This window comes from Atractosteus spatula, chromosome 21 (genome assembly GCF_055471065.1).
Source record: "Atractosteus spatula isolate fAtrSpa1 chromosome 21, fAtrSpa1.hap1, whole genome shotgun sequence".
Taxonomy (NCBI): domain Eukaryota; kingdom Metazoa; phylum Chordata; class Actinopteri; order Semionotiformes; family Lepisosteidae; genus Atractosteus; species Atractosteus spatula.
The window spans coordinates 15,287,770-15,310,991 of record NC_142726.1 but is presented as its reverse complement, the minus strand read 5'-3'; the positions used below and the strand labels follow the sequence as shown (position 1 = coordinate 15,310,991).

At 43.1% G+C, this 23,222-nt stretch overlaps 1 protein-coding gene across 1 annotated transcript in view; it reads left to right on the top strand.

The window, feature by feature from the left end:
* The window catches only part of fto (FTO alpha-ketoglutarate dependent dioxygenase), a 117,471-nt gene that overhangs the window by 7,262 nt on the left and 86,987 nt on the right, over positions 1-23,222 (top strand). Inside the window, exons 2-4 of the mRNA XM_088938804.1 lie at positions 17,037-17,114; positions 18,164-18,755; positions 20,968-21,093. Of these exons, the coding sequence (XP_088794930.1) occupies positions 17,037-17,114; positions 18,164-18,755; positions 20,968-21,093 (796 nt within the window). The remainder of the gene's footprint in view (positions 1-17,036; positions 17,115-18,163; positions 18,756-20,967; positions 21,094-23,222) is intronic.

Below are 23,222 nucleotides of genomic sequence, written 5' to 3'. Positions count from 1 at the left end.
CAAGATCAGGGACTTTTTTTATCTCCTGTACAGTAAGTGACAGTTTCTTTGGATATGTGAAAGACCTGATACCCAGATGAGAGAAGCATGAACTCTGCCCCGGCAGCTGTCTGTCTTTAATACTGTACAACGCGTCACTTTCCATTGTGGTGACGGTATTAACTATACAGTCCGGGCGTTCTACTGGTTTAAAGACCAAAACATGATAAGAGGCTGCCTCATTAATCTTGCAAACCATTGTATCCTTCATTGGGTCTTTCTGCTACATAGCATGATATTCCAAGTTTTTGTTTTTTTTTATTACAGCTCACCTTACAAATAAAGTGAAATTGTCTATACTGAATGCAGCCAGATGTCTGTTTCAGATTAAAAGTCCTGCCCCTTTGTGCAAAAACACCGCTAGGAGGGCCTTTCACAAGCCACTGTAAATGTTTACTGTTGATTCACAGATTAGAAGAGCTTTTCTATAAATAAGCACAGTGCGCGTGAGGGACTGACTGGTACCTGGTACAGTTTGTGCGGGTCTGGGGTGCCGTGGAAATGCCCTGACTCATTACTCACTGTTGTTTTAATGTACTGACACTCTCCACTCCCCACTGGAGCCCTTTCTTTCTCCTGTTCCTAATAATAAAACATCTTAACCTTGCTCCTGAACGTTCCAGTCAGGTGGTACTCATCGACTTGGAAGAAAATGAGATGAAAGTGGGCCGCCATTTTTTTTTCAAACAGCGTTGTGAGGTTTAAAGGCCCTCCACATGCTATGCGTTCCGTGAAACGTTACTGTTGTGGTAAAAAGAGGTTAGAGTTGGTCCTTTTAAAGATGCCTGTTTCTTTAAAGGCCTTTGCTGCTGAAATGCAGCATTAGGATCACATTACAAGTATTTACGCACGATAGCATTGTCTTTTTCATATAGGCTTTAAATGATGAAGTGGCTTTGTTTCTGAATTGTTTCATACTGTAGCTTCTTTGTGCATTTTTGGAGTTGTCTCGTTAAAGATTGTCTGGGAGTTTTCTTTGTTTTAGTTACCAGTTTTCTTCTGTGCCCAAAATCCTGTATATGTATTTTTTTTAAAGACTTCTGAGCTCTTGTTCATAAGCCTACACTTTGCATGCATTTGTGATTTGAGACGGAAAAAGAGCAGGATTTGCGGCAGACAGCTTGAGTGGCATGCTGTCAGTTTCTGCTTTTCATGAATTGGCAATGGTCTCATTTAGGACCTTGAGGTATGTGTCTGGCTGGACAGAATGAGTGCGCTTTGCATGTTCTTCAGAAGACAACCACTCCTCGCTGCCTCGCAGTAAGCATTGGTGCATGACAGTTGCCTTTCATCGCTGTCTTCTTAGCGCTTAACCTTTGACCCCCCCCACTTAGTCACTGTGCAATGGTTAAAGCAGGACGGAATGTTTCTGAATGACGGGCATCGGCCTGCGGCGTGCTTGTCATTATTTGACTGTCAAGAGTAGCCTGCCGTTGGGTTTCATCAGGATTTTAAACCTTTGTTCAACAGTCCATACTTCTAGCTTCCAGCGCTGTCAACTATATGATCAAAAGTGCATAAAAAATGCCCCTGACTGAATATTACCCCCCCTCTCCTCCTATCATAATATAGGCAGATTTTTTTCTCTCTCTCCCGTCTCTCGTTCAATTTATTCAGATGAGTTTCACTGGGGCCAGCAGGTCGTATCTTGTTGCCAGGGTAAAAGCCTGAACTGTTGTCTCTTGTGAGAGAGGGGAGACAGGGAGAGTTGGGGGGGGGGGGGAAAGTATCGCGTCTTGTAATTTAGAAAGTGGGCAGCCCTGCCTGGCAGCTCGGAGTCTTGGGGTTGTCTTGCCTGTCCTGCCCTGCGCGAGAAGAGACAAGACGGCCTGAGGCAAGGGGCACCCTGTGGTGCCCAGGTCAGCTGTCAAGCTGGAATGTCGATTATGAGCTCATACTGTAACGTGGAGGCAGGGAGAGGTCAGACACTGTAATTTGTAGCACAGTGTTAAAACCCAAGAAGCACACAGGAATGTGCAGAATATGCATGGAGGGATTTTTCATTTTGAATTGAAGTATGAGTAAGATAAGGATTTCTGGTTTTTTAAAATTAATTAGCTGCCTTTTCTTACAGCAGCACATTGTTATACAGTATATTGTGGTTCTACTAATTTTTTTCTTTAGTCTTTTTTGTGACCCAAAACCGAGTAGGCAAACTGCATTTCTTGCATATAGCAATCAAGTGGCAAATTGTTTTATTGCTATATTCTCAGAAAAATGGAAATTGTCCACTTCCCCTTTCAACATCCGTTTGCCTTACTGTTGCACAAATAACTCTTGCTCTCAAATGTCTTGTTTTCTGTTGTTCTCTTTGCTCTCAGGTGCAACCGTGGTATTTTGGGAAACACTCCATTGCTGTAGTTAATGAACAGGATGGGTCATCCGGCTTCCTCGCTTTATGCCCTGGAGTCATACAAGGTCTTATTTTTCTCATTTAGGAAGTGTCACATCCACAACCTGATCTGAGCAGCCACTTTCTGAATCTCTTGCATCTGAAATCTAAAAATCCCGAATAACAAGAAAGACGACCAAAGAACTAGAAAACTCCAGTGGAACAGACTCCTCAAGCAAAACGGCCTCCTCAGTTTTGTTTGCTGTACCTGAACTGCACAATGTGCCAGATAACCCAGTGACATTGGTAGAATGGGAAAAGTGATTACATGTCCTCCTTGCTGAACTACAGTCTTCTTGCACATTTATTGCATTTCTCTAACATTTGTGTAACTTAAAGGTTCTCTCCATATAGGAGGAGACCCATTCCAGTCTCCTACAAGCTGTATCCGCACTGCTACGGCTGAATGTCACTAACAAGGATCTACTGTAACATTAAGACTAACAGACTAAAAGTGTAGAGTTAGTATAATTAGTAAAAGTGGAGAATTAGTATATTTTAAAAATGGCTTGACTTCAGATACTGTACGTCCGCACTCTGACTTGTAAGACAAGCAGCCAGATCTTGCCAGTCTCCTGTCCTGTAGGCCTTTTCAGTCTTTAACACTGACAGGAGAAATCGTTGAGAGCCTGCACTGTGCCCCAGCGGACAGCCGTCCGGACCCTCGCTGAGCCATTGCTATGTCTGTCGTGGCTCTTAACTGAGATGTGGGCCTGGAGGCTCCTAGACAGAAATAAGAGAATGCTTGGCATATGGACAAACAAGGCTAACACTACCTGTAGAGCAACAGTGACCCCCACCATCAGGCCATGGCTGTGTAGCATGTGTATTCAGAAGCAGACAGGATCAGGCTTCCCAGAGAATAGAAGGTAATACCAGTTAAAACAAAAACTCAGAGCAATGGAACATAAGTACTGTATGACATTATTAACTATAGCGGGAACTGATTGTAATTTTATGTATCTGATTGTAATGTAAATGCACCTTTTAAGGCAGTAAAAACAGGAAACGTTTAGTGAAGGATATGGATAATTGCCATGATTTAACTCTTTATTTTAAGGACTGTGGGACATAATTACAATGGTGCTGTGTAGGTAGTAAGGTATAGAATTCTGTCATTCTTTTAGATATGATATAGGCATCATTTTAATCTCTTTAGTAAGCGATTCCTCACATACAGTAGCTCCACAGCTCCTAACTTGCGAGGAATAGACAGCTTCTGCAGAGTTATGTATGTCTGTAAGTCACTTCTCTGTAATGGGATGACAATAGGGATTAGTGAGTAGATTCTTTAAACATTTTTTGGGGGGGGTGGTTGAGTTAATGCTCTCTTATCAGCTTCTACAGGATGCTGTAGCAGCAGTATTTCCATGACTGTCAATTAGAATGAAGATCGTTAGCTTCAGCAGTATAAATGTTCCAACACTGGTTTTCTTATGTGAAGCGATGTTAGTGACAAATGCTTTTTTTCAGTTTTATTTTGCTACTTGGTTTCTTTTTTTGTCTTATTGTTGATTTACGTATGCAGCTTTTTAAAAAAGTATTTTAAGTCATCTTGTATGCATGCTAGTGCAAAATAAGCTGCCGTTTTGCTGTCATTTTTTTGGAGCTTAAAATGTTTTGAAATGCATGGAATGATTTTCAAAAGCGAGAAGTAAACAATATTTAAATGAGGGCATATATCCAGTACTGTACACTGTATGCACCTCTGTATCATTTGTTAGCCAGTGTGTGTGTGGAAGACGGAGAAAGACTGAGGCATTTGTTGTTAGTGAAAGCTCTCCGCTGCGGAGAGGAGCGATTGCTGTTTGAAAAGCTGAGTGCAGCCCATAATTTTGTTTTGAAAGATGAACTGTTGGTGTCTTTTGTTCTGGCTTTTGATTCTGCTGCTGATCAGGTGTTCCCAGGATTTCTGCTTACTCTAGTAAAATTACTGTACATCAAATAGCAGATGACTGAGTAGTCTGTCAGAGTAGTCGCACTTTATATGGGCAGCGTGAGACAGGAGCAGAAAGATAGAGTGCTAATAGGCACGCTCACACGATCTCCCCGATCCTCTGACAGCTATTTCCTTTTGTTCTCCACGCCGACCCACTTTCTGCCAGGCATCTGTGACATGTTTCGCAAAAGATCAAACAATCCAGTGACACCTGATTACGATGTACTGCTTGTTTACAGTTGCCTTATGAAGGACCCCCAGACAACAAGGGAGACTTCACCTCAACTAATTAAATTTGCACCTGGGATTCCAGTTGTGACAAGAATTCAAGGGGTGTGTTTATTTAACTCAATGTATTGTACCCGGTGTACATGCTGTGTGTGCATGTAAGAGTGTACTGTCTCAGTGCACAAATATGCACAGAGCTATGCACTGGTGTGTGCACTGAGTACATCTTCTAGGCTACTGACACTTATTCACGGCGCAGTTTTTCTGTCTTCTCCACCTGATCTGCTGTACAGAGGGGCTGCTGTGCATCTCCATTCTGTGCCATGCAGTGGTGCATGAAGCGAGTCCCCTCCTGAGTGCAAAGCGAGCTCTTAGGGATCTTTTGGGACACTTTTAATAATGCAGTTAGCAGAATATAATTATTCCGTATGGATCTGCACCTTATGTGACACATGAGCTTCTGTTCTGCTTTATATTTCTGGTATAGATCATCAAAGCACGGGATGCATCATCCTTAGCTTAGCTGTCAGCACAGACCTGTCTGCTGTTTGCAGGGTGTTGGCAATACAGGTACCGGTTCAAATGCAAAGCAAAACCCTTCTTGTGTAGCCTTTATATCCAAGACTTATCCTGCAAGTTTGCATGAGTCTTGGCCACATTTATTTCTAGTCCATGTGGATATTGAGTTAATTGCGGCGGGCGGATAGATTCAGACTAGTTGCAATGCAAGCATCAGGGGTAGAAGCAACGTGGTGTTTAAAATGCCTCTAAACTACCATTAACTACCAGACGATGAAAAGTTGAGTGAGTTTCAGTGCCATGCAGGGGGTCTGGCTCCTTTCTCGACTTTGGGCTCACAAAGCCAGATTTCTCCAGATGTGCGTGGCCATCTCTGTTTCCTTATGTGTGCCATCCCAGTCTGACCTGTGTTGAGAGTGTGATGTCCAGGCGTGGCGTGAAGGGGGCGCTCCTTCCCCAGCTGCGGGAGGTACACTCATGATTTGTGGCTTTTCCTGCATCTCAGAATTGACCTGTCCCAACTACTGGTCATGCTGTATTACATAGGTTAGATTAAGTAATTATTTCTAGGCCACTGACTACAAGCAAGATTAATAGTTTTTGAAACGGCTGTAATGGAAGCCTGACCTAGCTTGGCTCAAGCATTATTTCTCGTTTCACCCAGCTCCCATCTTTCTCACCTCTGGGCTGCAGCCGAGTGTAATTTATGTTTGTTCTGCTCTGCAGAAGGGAGGAGGTCAGTTTTAATGAGAGGAGGTGGACAGGTCTGCAGGAGAGGAGATGCCTCTGTCCAAAATCGAAAGAAAACCCAACCCTTGCTACAGATGGCATGGCTGTACATTTTATCAGCGGAATGTGCTGCGCAGTGTTTGTCCTGATTTCGCTGGGCTTTACACACATTGAAGAGGGAGGTGTTGAGCGTGCTTAAATTTGCATTTTGCATTTTTGTGCATCACCTTGATGCTAATGTCAATTCCCCTTTGTGACAGTGTGTGGCATATATACATTATATCAACCTCATGCGGCAGAAGTTCATTTCTAAAATCCACTTCAGGATCTAAAACAGATGTCCAGCACTGCAGACCAAGGTATATTTACACCCCTTCCATTCAGGCATTTCCTCAGCCCCGGCGTTATTCTTCCTAAGCTGTCCATTAATAAGTAAGGGAAGTTAATCAGGTAATTGCTGACTGCAGTCTGTGCACTTCCACAGTTTTAATTGCAGCTGTGCAGTGTTGTTTTGGTTTTGTTTACAAAGGATGCAGGCCAGTGGGTTGGGAAAAACCCACCTCTTGGGTATTTAACCTTTTTGCAAGAGAATAATGATTCAATAAAACCTCTTTTTCTGATCCTGGGCACGCATTTGTAACGATATCAGAACGTCTTGCAATGTTCTGTGATACTCCTTTAGCAGTATGTTTTTTCCAGCCCACTACAGTATTGTAGTACTACCAATAATAGTACTAAAAACAGTGCAAGCCATGTTTGTTTGAATTGTACTTACATCCTATTTAAAAAATAATGCATATTAACAGCTTAATCCATTTGGAATAATTGACCCTTGATTTTAGGAACTAATAAGAGAAGACCAAAATATTTTAAGAGTGGCTAAAAGAGTCTGTTATTTAATCCAGATGTAGAGGCTACACAATGTCCAATATCCTGCTGGCTTTCCTCTTTGGCTTGCTACTTAGGGAAATGGTATTTTATTAAAGTTCACATGCGAGCATGTTGCTGGAAATAAATGCTATATTAGTTTTTACAGATAACACGATTTTTAAAAGAAAGTCCATACTCTTGATTTTAATGAGTGGGTGAGATGATTCACTATGGGAGAGACACTCTTTCCTGTTAATGGTCATGGCAAACAGGAGGAGTCTGTTGCGAAAATTGCAGTGCACAAGTTGGGACTACACCCTCGATGGGATGCCAGGGCATTACAGGCCCCGTACGCAGGTTTTTCAGAGATATTTAACCTTGACAGCAAGTTTTTGGGAGGTTGGGAAGAAACTAGGGTACCTGGAGAGGACTCCCATGGATACAGGGAGGCTCTATGGACTCCACACAGAAGTGCCTCAGAACAGAACTCAGGGCCTCAAGCTGCCCTGAATGATGTTCGAATTTAGAAAAAAAAATGTACAAGGCATTCTTGAGTGTGGTGTACCAGTATCAAATAAAAAAAAGGTTGCAGTACTGCTGGAAACTTTCACTGGCTGATTGATGTCTTTGTAGATTTATACTCTTTTATTTTAAGCTCACAATTCTCATTAGGAAGGAAATTTGATGTTTAAATTAATGTTGCAGTTCTGAGTGCAAGAGAACATTGCTTAGTTAGATAACTATGTTTATTTTTTTATAAAATATATTTATATATATATTTAGAAGCACCGCAATTTTTCAGTGTCTTTTGTTGTTCTATGACTGACGTCTGCCCTGTGGTTCCGTTCTAGAGCTCTCTCTTTTTTTATTCCTGGTGCTTTTCGTTCTGTCCAGGAGAAATGAAGGGACACAAAACTCAAACTCAGATGAACCCCGCTTGCTAAGTGCAGATCCTTCGGCTCGTCAGCCGTGCTCAGGTCTCGCTCTCTGCTGTGCCCTCACGCCCTGAATGACGGACAGACCACGGACCGAACTCCTGCTCCTGACTCGCGCCTGGAGAATGCCTGGATTAATCCGACACCAGCCCTGTTCCCTTTAGTGCCGTGTGAGCGTGCTGTGCGGCCTCTTCGGCTCTGCATTCACAGCAAAGTGGAAGCTGCTGAGCTGTCACTAGATGGCACTTGGATATCACTGTATGTACAGCTGCGCTCCCTGCTTCCTGTAGCGCTTCTCAGCTGAGTGAACTTCAGATGTCAGAGCATTTGTTTTATTGTTAAAGGGCATAGTGTAATATATTCACCTCCGTTCCAGCCAGCCATTAAATGCCCCAGAACATGCCCTCCTCCAGCTCTACCCTGTTAACTGGACTGATTTGGTGTAATAATTAGCAGAATTTAACACTAACAGGGGTATTTAGCAACACCTGCCATTTATTTTAAAGTGTCTCTGTACGTGACAGAATCTGCATTCTGGGAAAAGGAAATGAAGCAGGTCAGAACCTAAGGCCTGCACAGCAGCAGAGGTTTTGGAGCTGCTGTTTTCAGTGGGTTTATATTAACCTCCCTTTAGTATGTGTGCTCTGAGCAGCACAAACAATTACATTTTCCAATCAGCATGCTGTAGCGGGCTTGTAAACCTCCCCACTGTTAATCTTTCACGATTCAGGCTATTGGGAAAAGTAAAAAGAAGATTAAGTTATTAAATTCCTGGTAGAATATTTTCTTTTGTTCAGTAGTAAAATTATAAAATGACGGGCACTTAAGCGAAGCTTTTTTTTTCTGCAGTATTTGGCATCGCGTTTTAGAGACGTTATAATTTTTTATGTATTCCTGAATTCCAGCAGTCATCAAGTTAATATGACATCAGAGATGTTCAAATCGGCTTTTTACCACCCTTGTTTAAAAAGTAAAAGTGTAACAGTGTCACAGTTTGTAGGAGTGGCGACGGTTTGCATTTGTTTAACGACTCCTAAAAGTCCACAAAGCTGATGAAGTCTAATTTTCAACACACTTAATGGTGAATGAGCATACTGTATGGAAAAGATTTTATGCAAAAAAAAGATTTTTTATCCCTTTACAATCTCTATAACACAGCCATCCAGTTATTTTGAAGAATTACAGAGAGGTAATGTCCTACCATTTCTTTTCAATTTTAATTTAATTTTTGAATTTAAAACAAATAAATGTCATTGGGCTTTGCATATGTTAAGTTCAAAAAGCAGAGATGCATTTCAGAAGCAGTCCCTGCACGTGTGTTGCCGAATGTAGCCTGAAGTCCAAGTGTTCGGTGGAAAAAAACAATTAAAGAACGTTTGCCTCATTCTCCAGTGGATAATGCAGCAATAAAACATTTACTCTCACTTGAAATGGATACAGGAAACATACCTTTAGTCCACCAGATTTGCAGGAGCCTCCTGTCAGTGGAGGAATTTAATCAGTCTGCCCCCCCGTATCAAACTCTGCAAGGCATTTCGTACTGCTTGACACCAGACCAGGATTATTCAAACAGGGGCACTGTTCCTGCGATCAGGTCCATACAGCTCAATGTCCTCATCACTAAGGTGGGCATGTTGTGAAGTGGGAACTGCATAGTTTATAGCTGGCACTGATGAATATGTGAGCCTGCTAGTGAATATTTGGTTGCAACATGTTTTGCCAGGAAATTATTTATTTTCATTACTGTAGATTATACTAAGATATTGAATGATACCTGTTCTGCAGTCTTTTGTCAAAAACATTAATTTGATTGAATTTCTTGGTATGGAAATTGAGTTTAAAGGCACGCCTCTTGCACAATAACAACTGTTCATTTTTTAGTTAAGTTGGAATGACAGATTTCTCAGCTTTATTTTTTTTCTTAAACATCAGCATGTAGACCTACAGTTTAACAGAGCTGTTTTCCAGATTTATTTATTTTTTATATCTTGGCTAATAACCAATTCAGTGTTTTGTTTCCGAAGCCCGGATTATATCGGGATACTATACATTGACACGTTCTCCAATGGAGCAGGAAGACAAATGAGATGGGTGCAGAACGCGTTATTGAATTGTTGTTAGGAAAGATTTGAAATCCTTCACTTGGTAAACAAAATGTCAAGTTTCAGCCATTATGGTGGTTGTCTGTACCCAGTTAAAGAGCATGACAGCTACAGGAGTTGAAATTTAATGCTCTGGCTGCTTATTGATCCACACTGCAGCTGGCAAGAAGGGCAGTGTGCGCAGAAGACCCACAGTGGCTCTGTCCTTGACACTGCCTGTGGGACTGGCTTGGAGGACAACTCTGTTCCTCCCTTCGCTCCCTGGATGCTCCGTCGCGTTAGGAGGAGGGGGGGGGGGGGATCGTACGGCTGCACTTTGCACAATGATATCGATTTTAGAACGGGTGAGCGTCTAGCCCCTCTCTCTCCCTGCCTCCCTCGCGAAAGCTTTATGAAACACTGACATCTCCTTGACTGCTCTTTGGGATTCGGCTTTTGCTGTAGTACAGCACATTTACTGCCGAACTGCTAATCACGGCCTGTTAATGAATGCAAATTTCCACGCAGCACAAATCTCGGTGTGCCTGTATCTAAATAGGCCTCGGATGAAAGGGGTTTGGAGTAATTGAATTAGAGTACGAAGAGCAGCAAGTGTATAACTAGCGATATCAAAATGAAGGAATTTCAAATGCAAAAAAAAAAGTAGCTGTGCAAGGTAAGTACAGGATAAAGGCATAGTAAAACTGCTCAGCTTTACTGTTCTACCTGGATCATACCAGCTTAACATTTTCCTATACGTGCGGATGATGGATAGGAAAATTCCTGGTCTATTTACAGTGAAGGCAAGCATTTGCTGACAGTGCTACACCTGCAGTATACCAGCTGTGTGTGGTGGGGAGGGGAGGGCAAATCTGAAAATAGCTGGCCCCCATCAGGGTGCTTCCAAAGGCTGACAGGAACGTGGGAAGGTGTGTTTTATTCCTGGGGTTTGCAAGAGTTGGGGAGAAATTCACTTCATCTAAGTGATGGATGATTTATTTTAACACCTAGATCCCAGGAAAGTGCTGGGAAAATGTTATGCGGGGCTAAACTGGGCACAGCATTTGCTAGTATAGAGTGGAACCTCGTGCAAATATAGATAGATCACCTAGATATTCATATTAATAGTCCTTCCTTCCACTAACATGCTGCTAAGTGAAATGAACAATGTTCCCCTCCAGATTGAAACAACAATTAGTGGACCTTTAACTTACTCCTCTATGCCTCAGAGAGAGGCCATTGGCAGCCAACCCATTTTTCATACGTACCTTGCGTTGTTTTAAGCATAAATTAACTCTTTGCTTGTGTGAGCCGGCGAGGCGTGCCGTGCAGAGCGTGTGGGAAAGCTGGAGGTAGCCCGTGATTTATGGCCAAGGGTAACTGAGGTTTCAGCTCCTAGCGCACAGCCAGGATGCGGCCTGGCAGAAAGGAATATGAAGCAGGTTTCAGATTAATGTTTGGTGGATCAGCGGCAGGGTTAATTTTTACCGACATGTAATGCACGTGGGAAACTGGGGAAAAAAAAAAGTTTTTTAACTTCAAGAAGTTAGTGGCAGTATTTTTTTTTTGTCTTCCCCTTGGTTATTTTTTTAATTATTGACACAGATAACGGAGGAAATTCTCCTGCCTGGAAGAAGTCGTCTGCGCTTAGTCATTACTTGGTACAGTAACTGTTTTGTGACCCCGTGACTGATCAGCCGGTGACTGGCTGCTCAGATTAAAATTAATTCACAACAATGCAACAGGTTGGCATTTTATCTTTAAACTATCAGGCCTCCCAGAAGGACAGTTTATTACAGGAATATTTTTCTGTGACTAAACCAGAAGCACTGGTTTAGTACTACCTCTTAATTGAACAAAGTGCTTTATTTGGTAAGTAAGTGAAGTGAGGGCAGAACTAGTGCTGAAAGATACTGTAGGTGTATATAATAACCTTCTCTTCAGTGAAGTATGGGATTATAATACCAGGTTCTCCCTATTCTTTACAGCTGTTAATTACATTTTTAAAATATTTTTTAGGCTAATTTATATTAAGTGCAAAGCTCGTTTCAAAATGTGCTCATTCTATTTTGGTTCAATCTGTTTTCAAGGAATAAGAATATTCTTGTAATATTTGTTAACATTTTGCTTTAACATTGGCTACAATGTTGTAACATATTGCATTAAACATAGGGGATAAATAACGAAAGTGAGTCTTGTTTCATTAATACAAGTCTAACAGCTTGTGGGGTTTGTTACTATTAAAAGAATTTCCATTATAAAAAAAAAAAAATCATCCTGTCAATGCTATTGAAGAGAGACATGGTTCCCTGTGCTCGTTTTAAAATTAAGTGCTCTCTTAAAAAAGTTAGTCAGGGTTCAAGTGTTTCAACATCTGTTATAAAGACGAATGATAGAAGTCTTCTTCCCAGACAGCGGACTGCTGTTTTCTGCTATGCTGGAGCATGTGTCTAGATTCTGAAAGGGGGAGTCAATACTTTCTTCTGCCTTTATAAATTCACGTGTTTAGAAATTAAATGCGTCAAATGTTACGATGCATTGTTTAAACTCCTTTCAAACAAAACTCCTACGGTACGAGTCCACGATCTAAACCCTTTATCAGTGTCTGTAGGGATGAATTGTGGACGTGCACTTTCTTGAAGGTCGGGAGATGGAAAAAACAGAAACTGGAGCCATTCGATTTTGTCGAGCTGTCCATCCACAACTGCAGGGCTCTTCATGCTGTTAAATCCTTCTGCTGATCGATTCAGGTTGTAGCAGTATACTGCAGCGGTGTGGATTGTAAGGGCTGGAAATTGGGGAGTCTTGCCCTCTGTGTCTCTAGGTTTGAGCAGCGGGTGAATTCTCGTCAGGACACAGAGGTCTGACACCTGAGGAGCAGTCTGCCCAGTGACTGCAAAGCCACGTCATTCTTCAGTACCAGAAACAGAAGCATGTGATTGTGAGGTTCATGTTCCTCTCTGACTGTGAAAGCAACTTCAAAGAGCTAGGCTTGGAGAAGAAAAAGTTCAGCGCCATTTTGCTTCTCCAAATGCAGCATAGTAAAAATTCCCGGCTTTTCTAACTCATTTGTTCCTGGTGGGTTTTACCACACATCTCCACTGGAGGTTATTGTAGCTGGGAAATCCGTGTTGTATGGATGTAAAAAGTCAGAGCAGAGGTTTAAAATAAGTTTATTACAAAGGTCCCTGGAGGCAGTCTGTCCCCTCAGAACTTTTAAGTCTGAAACAGCTTTCATCTTTTGAAGACTTTCCTTCTCTACATCACTGCATGCAGGGAACACGCTCCTGTGATACCACATAAAGAATAAAATGCCATATTTGGGGAAAAAGGACATTCAGAATGAACGTAGTTCAGGTGGGAAGCTGCGTCAGCATGCATAGGCTGTAAAGGAACAAGTAATAGGTTTATTCCATGCTGAAAAGAGAAGAAAGAAAACGCAACGTTTCAGCTGTAGAGCCTGAAGAAGGCTCCATGGCCGAAATGTTGTGTTTTCTTTCTTCTTTTTTTCAGCATGGAATAAACCTATTACTTGTCCCATTCAGAATGAATGTATATTTGAACACCAGTACAAAATGCAAATTTCATAGAACTTCCAGCTGGCAAACATCCCACTGATGCCTGGTCTGCTTAAGTTAAAGATCGTTTACAGTCGCATTAGGTGACCTGCTTTTTAATTATGAATGGAAAAAGGAAACATTTTAACTGAACCCTTTAATGCCAAAGCAAGAAACTGTATAGACACCGCGCTGCAGTGCTCAAATAAATACAGTAGTGTAACCTCTCAGTAGTGTTTTTCTTGCATGTTCAGAAAATTTCTCTCATAGTAGGGCAGTATCTAAAAATCTCAATGTGTTCTCTCTTATTTTCTTTGAGTACAGTTTTTCAGTACATTAATAGCTCTGGCATCCACTGCTAATCTATTTATTAACGCCGTTAAGGAGCCAGGCCGCTGTGGTTCAGTGCTGTCTGGAATTTGAGGGATGTTTGAAGAAGCTATGGAGGTGTGTGATCACATGTATGTGCTGTGTCATCTCACGGAGGCTGGGCCTGCCCTCTGCTTGATGGGCCTCCAGTATGTTGGGCGAGAGACACCGAAGGACTGTTTAGGCCCAGGGCTGTGCTAAGTAGTGCTGTTTGTTCAGGTGCAAGGGGCATCAATTTTTTTTTTCTTTCCCAATCTGAAAAAAAAACAAGGTGGGCATTCCCTTCTCTACCACACAGCACATTCCTGCAGCTGGGTGACACCCAGAGTCCAGTTTTTGCAACTAAGAGCCAAATGGAGTGGGGCGGAAATGGTTTTGATGCGCCTGCTGGTAGAGCCGTGAGCGTCTGATGTTTTACAGGCGGCTTGTCAAAATCTTTGACTCCCTGTCAGTGTCGCGCGAGGAGGCCATTTCTGAGATTAGTGTCACACAAATGTTACCAGTTTACTCTATAAACGGGGAGCTCTATTATGTACACGCCAGAGCATTCTAAATCTCTTCTTCAGTGCGCGCCCTCGGGGGCTTTCTCAGGGCTGCTGTGCTTACAGTAAAGCCCTATTCTGCCTCTGCTGGTCTCCTGCTTTTTCAGCTCCCAGGGATGAGCTCCTGGAATCTGCTTGGGCAGTCTGGGAGCTTGAGTCTCTTAGAAACTCAGGAGCGATTCATACAGCACTGTCTGCTGTACCTCCTGCACTAGTGTGGCATGATGCAGTGACACTGACAGAGGTCTTCATTGAAGGTAAAGGGGTATGAAAGAAAACAGTAAAGGTCGACACAGTAAACCACCAAGTATTTTTTGTTCAAAAGCAAAGCACGAAAGAAAAAAGACCAAAAAAATAGTTCAGGCTAACTCTCAATTGCTCCACCTCAAAAGGTGTTTGCCTGTGTTCCCTGCACCCGGAACAGGAAATTGAGATTGCAAGATGCTCTAAAGTAGGTGGTGAATGGTGTGAACCTGTTCTCAGTCAGGAAAGTGCACACTAGAGCCTTTACGTGACAGTGTTTTGTGTATCTCTAGTGGCTTCAGGCTGGAGGTGCGCAGGAGAGTTGAAACTGCCGTGAGTGTGAGAATCCTGAACGCAGTCTGTTGTCAGATGTGGAGCAATGCTATCCCACAGTGACACGCACCTTCCAGTCCTGCTCCTTCCTGTGGCTGGCTGTGTGCTGGTCTGCTGTGCTCAGGGAAAAAGCCAAAGAGGCCCTGGGCTGCTGCAGGACGGATCTTCAAACAGTATCTGGCCAGACCATTGGCCACATACCAGTAGTTTTAGAAGATAAGGAAATAAATAAAAATATCTGTTGATTTGTTATACTGGTGGGTTCATTTTCATGTCTTACAGTCATTTAAAAGTTCAAACTTCCTTTCATTTTTAGGTGTAGCAAAATAGATCATGCCTTAACCATTTTTGTGTTCACCGGCAATGAATATGTGGCAGGTTATTCTTATGTATTTCTCTTCTTATTTTCCTCTTTTTTTTGTACCGAGTGCATTATTTCTGCATAGTATACATATGTATAGATCGCCTCCTTGCTCTCAGAGGCGCGCCGTTTCTGACATTCCCTCACAGCCCATCTGGTGTGGCTGGTTTGTCTTTTTTTTGTGGAATTTGCGAGAAGCTTGATGTATTTGACATGTGCGTGACAGCTTCGTTGTGTGTGAGCGGAGCAGTGTGCTGGCCGGCCCAGCTGTGTGTGTATTTGTCTGAGCATCGGACTGAGTAGCCGCGGTTAGCCAGAGCTGACAATCAGCCTCCCCTCCCCAGCCCTGAGCGCAGTTTAATGTGCTGTGCTTTGGCCATGGACTGGCATTTGACACCAGCAATGAATATGTGTCAGGTTGTCTGTTTTGTTTCCTCTTCTCACCCTCCGAGCAGCAGTGGCCATGAATATTGTATATTTCACCTTAGCATCTCCGGACACTGGTTTCGTTTTTTGTTGTGTCAATCTGCACACGTTTCGCTGTCTGAAAATGAGTGAGAAGGAAATTAATTAGCAGGCGGGCGGTGTGCCTTTTGATTTCAGCATCCTTGATGACCAGGGAAGAGAACAAGCAAGCCCCCAAATCCTTCAAAACGTTTGCTGAAGATTTCAGGAAAAAAAAGTCTGTGATCCTTTAAACCCTCTGCTCTTAATGCTATACGCAGATTTGCAGACAGTATTGTCTTTTTTTAATGAACCCTTTACATTTTTGAGTCAGGACATAACCCTTGATGTTTGCAGTTGAATGTTATGTGCCAGCACATTTTATTTCCTTTTAAATGTCCGCCATATTTTTGGCAGAGTCCTCTTGCATTCCAAAAATGTCCCACGTGAGATCTTTGGCATTATCATGCCGGTGGAAATGTGAACTGCGCGATGTAAATGTCTGTTCTTATATACGAGACATGCTTTCTTTACACATTAGTGCTATTTACTCTGATATAAAAAAAGTTATCCTTGATCTTCGCTGTAAGAAAAATAGGGCTTTTGCCCCAAACTACGCTGTGCTCTGCAAGGAATCCTTATCCTCTTGTGCACCTGTGTGAAATGAGTAGAAGGTGGATACGGGGAAGAGCTACACATCTTAAAATTTATTTGGGTATCGGGGCTTTTCTTCACTTTTTATTAGATTCACAGGTCCGAATGGAATGTATCCCAATAAAACCACTTTGAACTATAGGCCAGGTTTGGGTTTTATGAGAAGGACAAAGTACAACATGGGGCAAATTTTTTATAAGGTTGCAAGGAACCCCACTTCCATTGAAATAAATGGAAACCTGGAGAACAGAAAGGAGCCATTGAGTAGCAGTAAAAAAAAATAGATAATAGATTCCACTGTGTATAACATCTGCTGAGGTTATGGCACTGCGTACAAAGGCTTTCTAAACAGAAGTTGGCTGAATATGGACACTGTAGAATTTTTAATAATTTCTTCACATACAGTGAAAATAAGTAACAATGAAGAAGAGCATATGGCTAAGAGATGACCAGTATAATTCCAGAAAATTATTATGCTCAGCACAGGTATTGACAAATGTCTTCTTCAATGAGAAATGTTACATTGGAAGAAGCCAGGGATATCGGCTTCAATAGCATGACTGGACAGCCTGTTGCCCACTCCCACACCGCTTGGGGTAAAGAAAAGTGCCTCCTGTTCTCGGTTTTAAATGCACTTCCACCCAGTTTCCACTTGTGTCCCCCTGGTTCACGTTTCACTGTTCGTTAGGTACACGTGAATGAAACTGTCTTTCGACAGGGGGAAAAAAAATGTTTTTGAAAGTAGTACATTGCTTTTTTGTAATGGGAGTCGACTTATCCGAGTTGTTCTTGTTTATCCAGAAACAGAGGCTTGTAAAAGAGCTGGAAGGGAGGCAGCTTCCCTTCTTGGCACCCGGTGATGCAGGTTTCCAGCAGCTGGTAAGTGGCACTTCAGCACAGCTCTGTAGGGCGGAACTGAGCTGCTTCCTTATCTGGGGATCTGGCTAGGACCCACCTTGAGAATCTGCAGTTATTTTACACATCCCTGTGTGGTTATGCATAGTTTATTCATAGTTATTCTCCAAAACAAAAGCTGTTTCTGTTTATGTACACGTATATATTAAAGGGGAACTCCAGTTCCAGTTTCTCAGACTGGTGATTAAATCTTGTTAACAAATTAATTGACAATACAGAAAAAATTAAGCACAGAATCATGAAGTTTGTGAAAGTACTGTAAGTCACCATGCTGAAGCAAGTCACATTCAAATTCACAAGAATTGCCATGTGATGTGGCCCTTCCTGCTCGCTAGTTACCTTAATGACTAATGTAATGTGATGTATGAGTGAATAAGTACAGATTATACAGCAATTTCAGCCCATAAATGTTCCAACGTGATCTGCATGCAGAGTTAACAAGTAAGTAGTATTTGGACTATGAGAGATGTATGGTATTCACAAGCCTGTTAGTTTACAGTCTAATAAGGCTATTTTATGTCACCAGAACTTTTGTTGCCTCATTCTGAATCCTAGGATATGGCGCTGCGTATACCTGGAAATTTTGTCTAGTTTGTGATGTAAATTGGAAGTTTAACAACTTACTGTGTACATTTTACTGTTATTGCGGTTTGAAATGCAGTCATCAGCGCTACTTCTTTCTAACCCAGAAATATGAAAATAGTGTTCCAGTTCCCCTTTAATATATCAAATGTAAGCCAGTCATGGGTATTTTATTAAAATATAAATCAATAAAAAGGGGAAATTCTTCTTCTCTGTCGCCAAAAATAAAATAGTAGAGCAATAGTAGAGGAGTTTGTGCACTGTGTGGGAGATTTTCTCTTGCTGTTTTGCCATAATGAATCTCTCAGGTGTGTGGAGGTTTATTTGAAGATTAGGAATTAAAGTAGCAGCAGGGGCAGTGCTGGTGAAGCAGGGCTTTGCTGTGGGGTGGGCTGGGCTGTGGCGGTGACTTGTGTCTGGGTTTCCCGCAGTGGGAGACGCGCTTCTCCAGCCTGGCGCGGAGGCGGGCGGACGCGGTGCCCCCCCAGCTCCACCGCCAGGTCCAGGCCTCCCTCCGCGCCCTGCTGCACCGCGGCTGCCTGCTCCGCGACCTGGTGCGCGTCAGGGACCGGGACGTCTTCACGGCCGTGTCCCGGGTGCTGCTGGGACGGCGGGGGCACACCTACCGCTACCTCCACACGCGGCTCTTCGCCGTGCCCTGGCACGAGGAGGGCGCGGAGGCCGCGGGCTGCTGCTGCGACGAGGAGCTGGGCGCGGCCTGCCGGGCTCTGGGCGAGCTCAACCGCTACTTCTGTGCCGACGCGGCGCGGACGTGCAGGACGCGGGGCGTGGCGCCGGGAGACGGGGAAGCCGGCCAGGGGCGGGACGTCCGGGGGGCACCCCCATCCAGCGGCACCGAGTTCAACGTCGCGCTTGTGAACTACATGGACCCTGCTGCAGTGAGCTACCTGAAGGAGGAGCCCTACTTCGGCATGGGCAGGATGGCGGTGAGCTGGCACCACGATGAGAACCTGGTGCCCGGCTCCACGGTGGCCGTGTACAATTACAGCTGCGAAGGCACAGGTGGGGGAAGACTGCAGCCTCACCCGTTCGCCCTTAGCAGACGGCTGGAGGGCAGCAAGGGCTTGACTGCAGCCTGCGGGCACTGTGCGCTGTCATTGATTCCTGCATGTTGCCCTTCTTATCTCTCACATTGACTCTTTTTGTCAAGTGGTTAAATTATGTTGTTCGCCTGCGAATGAATTTGTATATTTGATCCTCCTCCCATCTTCCATTGGCTCTCTAGTTCCTGATGCTTTCTTGAGGGTCTGTGTACTTTACTCTCGGATTGGTTGCCAACTCATCACCAGCCCCCCCCCCCCCCACTACACAGAAAAACCTGGAACAGAATCTGCCAAAGCCATTGCTCTGGGGTTCCCCAGGTGCACATTCCCTCTCTTATCAAATGGGCTTTTTTATAGTTGTTGGCATTATTATCTCTATTGCAGTGATTTGTCATGTATGGGTTTGCGGTTGCTTCCTGCTGGCTTTATTGTTCTGCTTTCCCCTCTCAGGGCTCTTGTGCAGTTGCCTTTGGACAAAGACTGGCCTCTGTGGTCCCTGAGCTAAGTGGTAGTTTCTGTAGAATAGGCAGCTGATTAATGACTGATTTACAGACGTAGTTATTTGCATAAAAAATCAGCTGTACCATTCTCCTCTACCTAAAGCAACGCTCAGTTCTTCATATTGCAAGAAAACGCCTGTGCTATAGATATAAACTAGTACACCATGCTTGAGATGGTACTAATGAAGCGTGGTGCAGCTTTCAACAGTGTAGCTGCTGTAATGCTCCCTATGCATGTTGCATTGATCTAATCTTTTAAAGTGCTGCCTAATATGTGTGCTTCCACTATGGTCTGTACAATACCTGTATAGTCTGGTAGAACTACAGGCAGAAATCTGCTCACAGTTCAGTTAGTATAATTTCTAATCTATTCTGTAGCTATGATGTTCCTGTGTGCATTGAAACAAAGATCACAATCTTTCAACACAAGCATGGTCAAACTCCAATGAGACCTGCCACTGGATGGCTTGTTTGCTAATGAAATGTCATGTTGACTTTGTCTTTTAGCAGAAACTACTGAAATAAATAACTGAACTGTTAGTGCACGGAAAGAGTTGCTGTTTTCGTACAAGCCTTTTCTCAGCCATCCTCCTGGAAGTGTATCGTTTAAAGCAATAATCAAGCCACTAATAACTCATTCATGAGCCACCCCCAGCCCATTCCTGGCGTGTTTGGTTCACTAAACAGAGCCAGGAAACTCTCAATTTATTTTTCTCACTCTTCTCTCTGCTTTTTCTTTTAACGCGCTGGGTTATTATCTTTCTCTCTTTCAGCTGTGATTTTTTTAATTTCTGAATCGGAATTTTCCTCCCCCCGTTAAACCAAAATGGCTGGGAAGCAGTGTCATTTGCAGCTTTCAGAAAGCGTTCATGGGAAATTAAGTTACAATTTATCCTAGCAGAGTAAAGAAGCAACGAAGAAGGGCAAAAAGCTGTAGAAAGACTTTAGTATTGATTTTTCGAAGGGTGTAGGGTAGATCTCGTTTTCTCATTTGTGTAGCTAGTGTGTGATGGAGCAGCCAGCAGCTGCAGCACAGCACCTAATTCCAGCAAGGCAGACCTTTCATTCCTCTGCTTTCTCCCATTCTCCAGCCAGAGTCACGTCACCAGACCAACTGCAGTCGATTCCGATGCTTGCAGGACCTCTTTCTGTAATCTTTCAGTTAAAAAAAAACATTTAGAGATGGTATAAGCATTTTACAGTTGTAGATTTTTTTTAAGGAACAGCAATTCAAAGGTCTTGCATTGTTTGCAGTGTGCTTCAGCAAAATTTGAAATCGAAACCTTTATTTTTGTCTCGCACCTTTCCCGCGCCACAGTAGGAAGTAATATTTGAAAGGAATTTATGCGTGATGAAATTGTAAAGGAATGAGCGTGCTGCTCAGCTCATGCCTGGGACTGTATTACGATCTTGTGACCTGCTCACTTCCCAGAGTCGCACAATGGAGAGAATTCCACTATTCTAAAAGGCCTTCCCTCTGCCTTGGTACACTTCTGAACCTCTGGAATCCTTACATCACTCTAACAGGTTTTTGCAGTAGTCTGAGGCCACTTACACAGACATGTTGATTTATACATGAGAAGCTTGTGGACTTCATGGAGAAATCGTGTGTTTTAAAGCAGCAATATACTAATGCATGACTCAGAGTTGGCTGTTCGTCTGTGTTGGCAGATGCTGGCTCTGGGGACGGAGAGCTGGATGGGGCTTCTTGGCGCGTTGGGCTAAAGGTGGCCTGGGACATCGAAACGCCCGGGCTAGTGCTGCCCCTGCAGTCCGGTGACTGCTACTACATGCTGGGTAGGGTCGGCCTGTCCAATGCTTTTCTCAAATTGCACTGCACACCACTAGGAAACCAGAAATCCAGAAAGTGACATTTATTCACATTCATGCACAGAATGATTTGTAGAGAGCCCTGCTATATGCACAGGCACAGTGTTTATATACAGTATTCCATCAGTTGAGTCGTTTGAGAACAAATCCTCATTTGCATGTGCATTTAGAGGAGCGGTTTGAGTGAATTACCTTGCTCAAGGGAGCATGCCACCCAAAATCAGAACCCAAGATTCTCCAGTCCACAGTCCAGGCCTTCAACCACTGATCCATGCTGCTGTCAATTCAGATACATGTTATATGTTATAATTACAAAACAGAACTCATAGACAAATGAGTTTTACTATTACAATGGGAACATAGAGATAATACAGCTCTGGCAAAACACCAAGGTCTGAAGAAGAGCTCATAAACGCATCCGTATCAGAGGCTACACATGAGAGTCTGGTGGAGATGGTCACACAGAAGGCTGACATTTATGGGATAAGATTTTCTGAACTGTTTGTCTCCGGTTTAGTTTTTGACAGAGCCCAGTATGTGTATGTTTGTAGATTTTTACAACAAACATGCTAAACGTTAATAAAACTGACAAAAAGTCTCTTCGTCCTGTTGGCTATTTCAGGTTCAGATGATTAATGCCTTAAGGAAGTGCACACTCAGGTGTCAGGGCAGAGTAAATGTAGACCAGTGACTTTCAGGCAGCTGTGTAATGCTGCGAGAGGGAAGGAGCCAGGTCCCTAAGGTGGGAGTTTGCTGAGCCCCATGAGATGGTCTGGATTAGAAAGGTTAAGAAAACCAAATGTTATTTTCCTAAGTGCTGTGACCTAGTCTTGATCATGTCTAGATGGAAATGTGAGGCCAGTAAGTGCAGCACTGCTTGGTCACAGAATGTAAATCACAGCTCTGTGCTGATGTGTCCTGCAGGTGCTTCTGCCCCAGAAGACTCTCATTTCATGCACAGTGCCTCCTCCTTCAGACATATGTAGAGCTTCAGATGAGACTCTTAACTTTTTATCATCTGTTTTTACAACACACTCTTACTAAACATCAGATTTCTTTTTTAAAAAAAAATTTCTTAACCTCAGTATTGTTTGATCTTGTGCTTGCAACCCCTCTTTAACTGAGAACCCAGACAGTGTTTCTCACTCTGCGCATGCTGTAAAGTGAAAAGTGTAGGTAGAAATAATCACTTTGGCTTCAGTCCTCACAGGAGTGATGGCACTACCAGAGCTAGAGTACAGGGTTCCCCTGTGGCACAGGTGTGCAGTTACTACAGTGCTAGAGATGTTTGCTGGACAATAATGCTGTAGAGCTGTTAGTCTAGAACACATGAGCTGTAAAACCAGCTTTCCGTTTTGCACCAAGCCCTTTTCCAAACGATTCTTCACTCACTCCAAACTGTAAACCTTTTATTGAGGAATTGCAGTACATCTGCAAGGAGACCTGGACTGTGGAGCTGTCCTTTTCCACCCAGCAATGCCTGTCCAAAAGAACTGCTCAATGTGTGCTGCTGAAGACAGAAGATGGGCGACTTGAAATTCCAAATGTATAAATGGGGTTTTGCAGTTATTTCTGGGCACAGTATCTCTGTGTTTATGGCAGTATATGCATACTTTCTGAAACAAAGTTTTAAGCACTTAAAGAGACCAGGGGGTCAGTGTGTGGATGGGCCAGGATGTTCCAGGGAAGTTTGTTTGGTGTGAAGAGATGATTCCACCCCCAAGCCCTGCATTTCCTTTCCTGCTCAATTCCTCAGTGTCGTGACCTTTGTGTGGCTGACGCTGAAGCACTATCCTAAGAACTGAGTCTCCATATTAGCACCAGAAGGAATTTTAGCGGAGATTGGAATATGAAGCTGATGCCAGGGCTTTCAATAATAGAATTATCCAGACTCAATGCCCATGGGACTTCACGCACATTGGAATCAATAACTTTAAAATCTTTGTCTTCCTTTGTGAGGCAGAAAGAAGGAAGACTGGCTTTATGTTAAAATAGTAAATAAAAGAGAAGCAAATAGTGTTTTATATTTTTAATTGTTATTTTGTTACATACCAAAAATCATAATATGACTCAACACAGACTGTGTGAAATATATA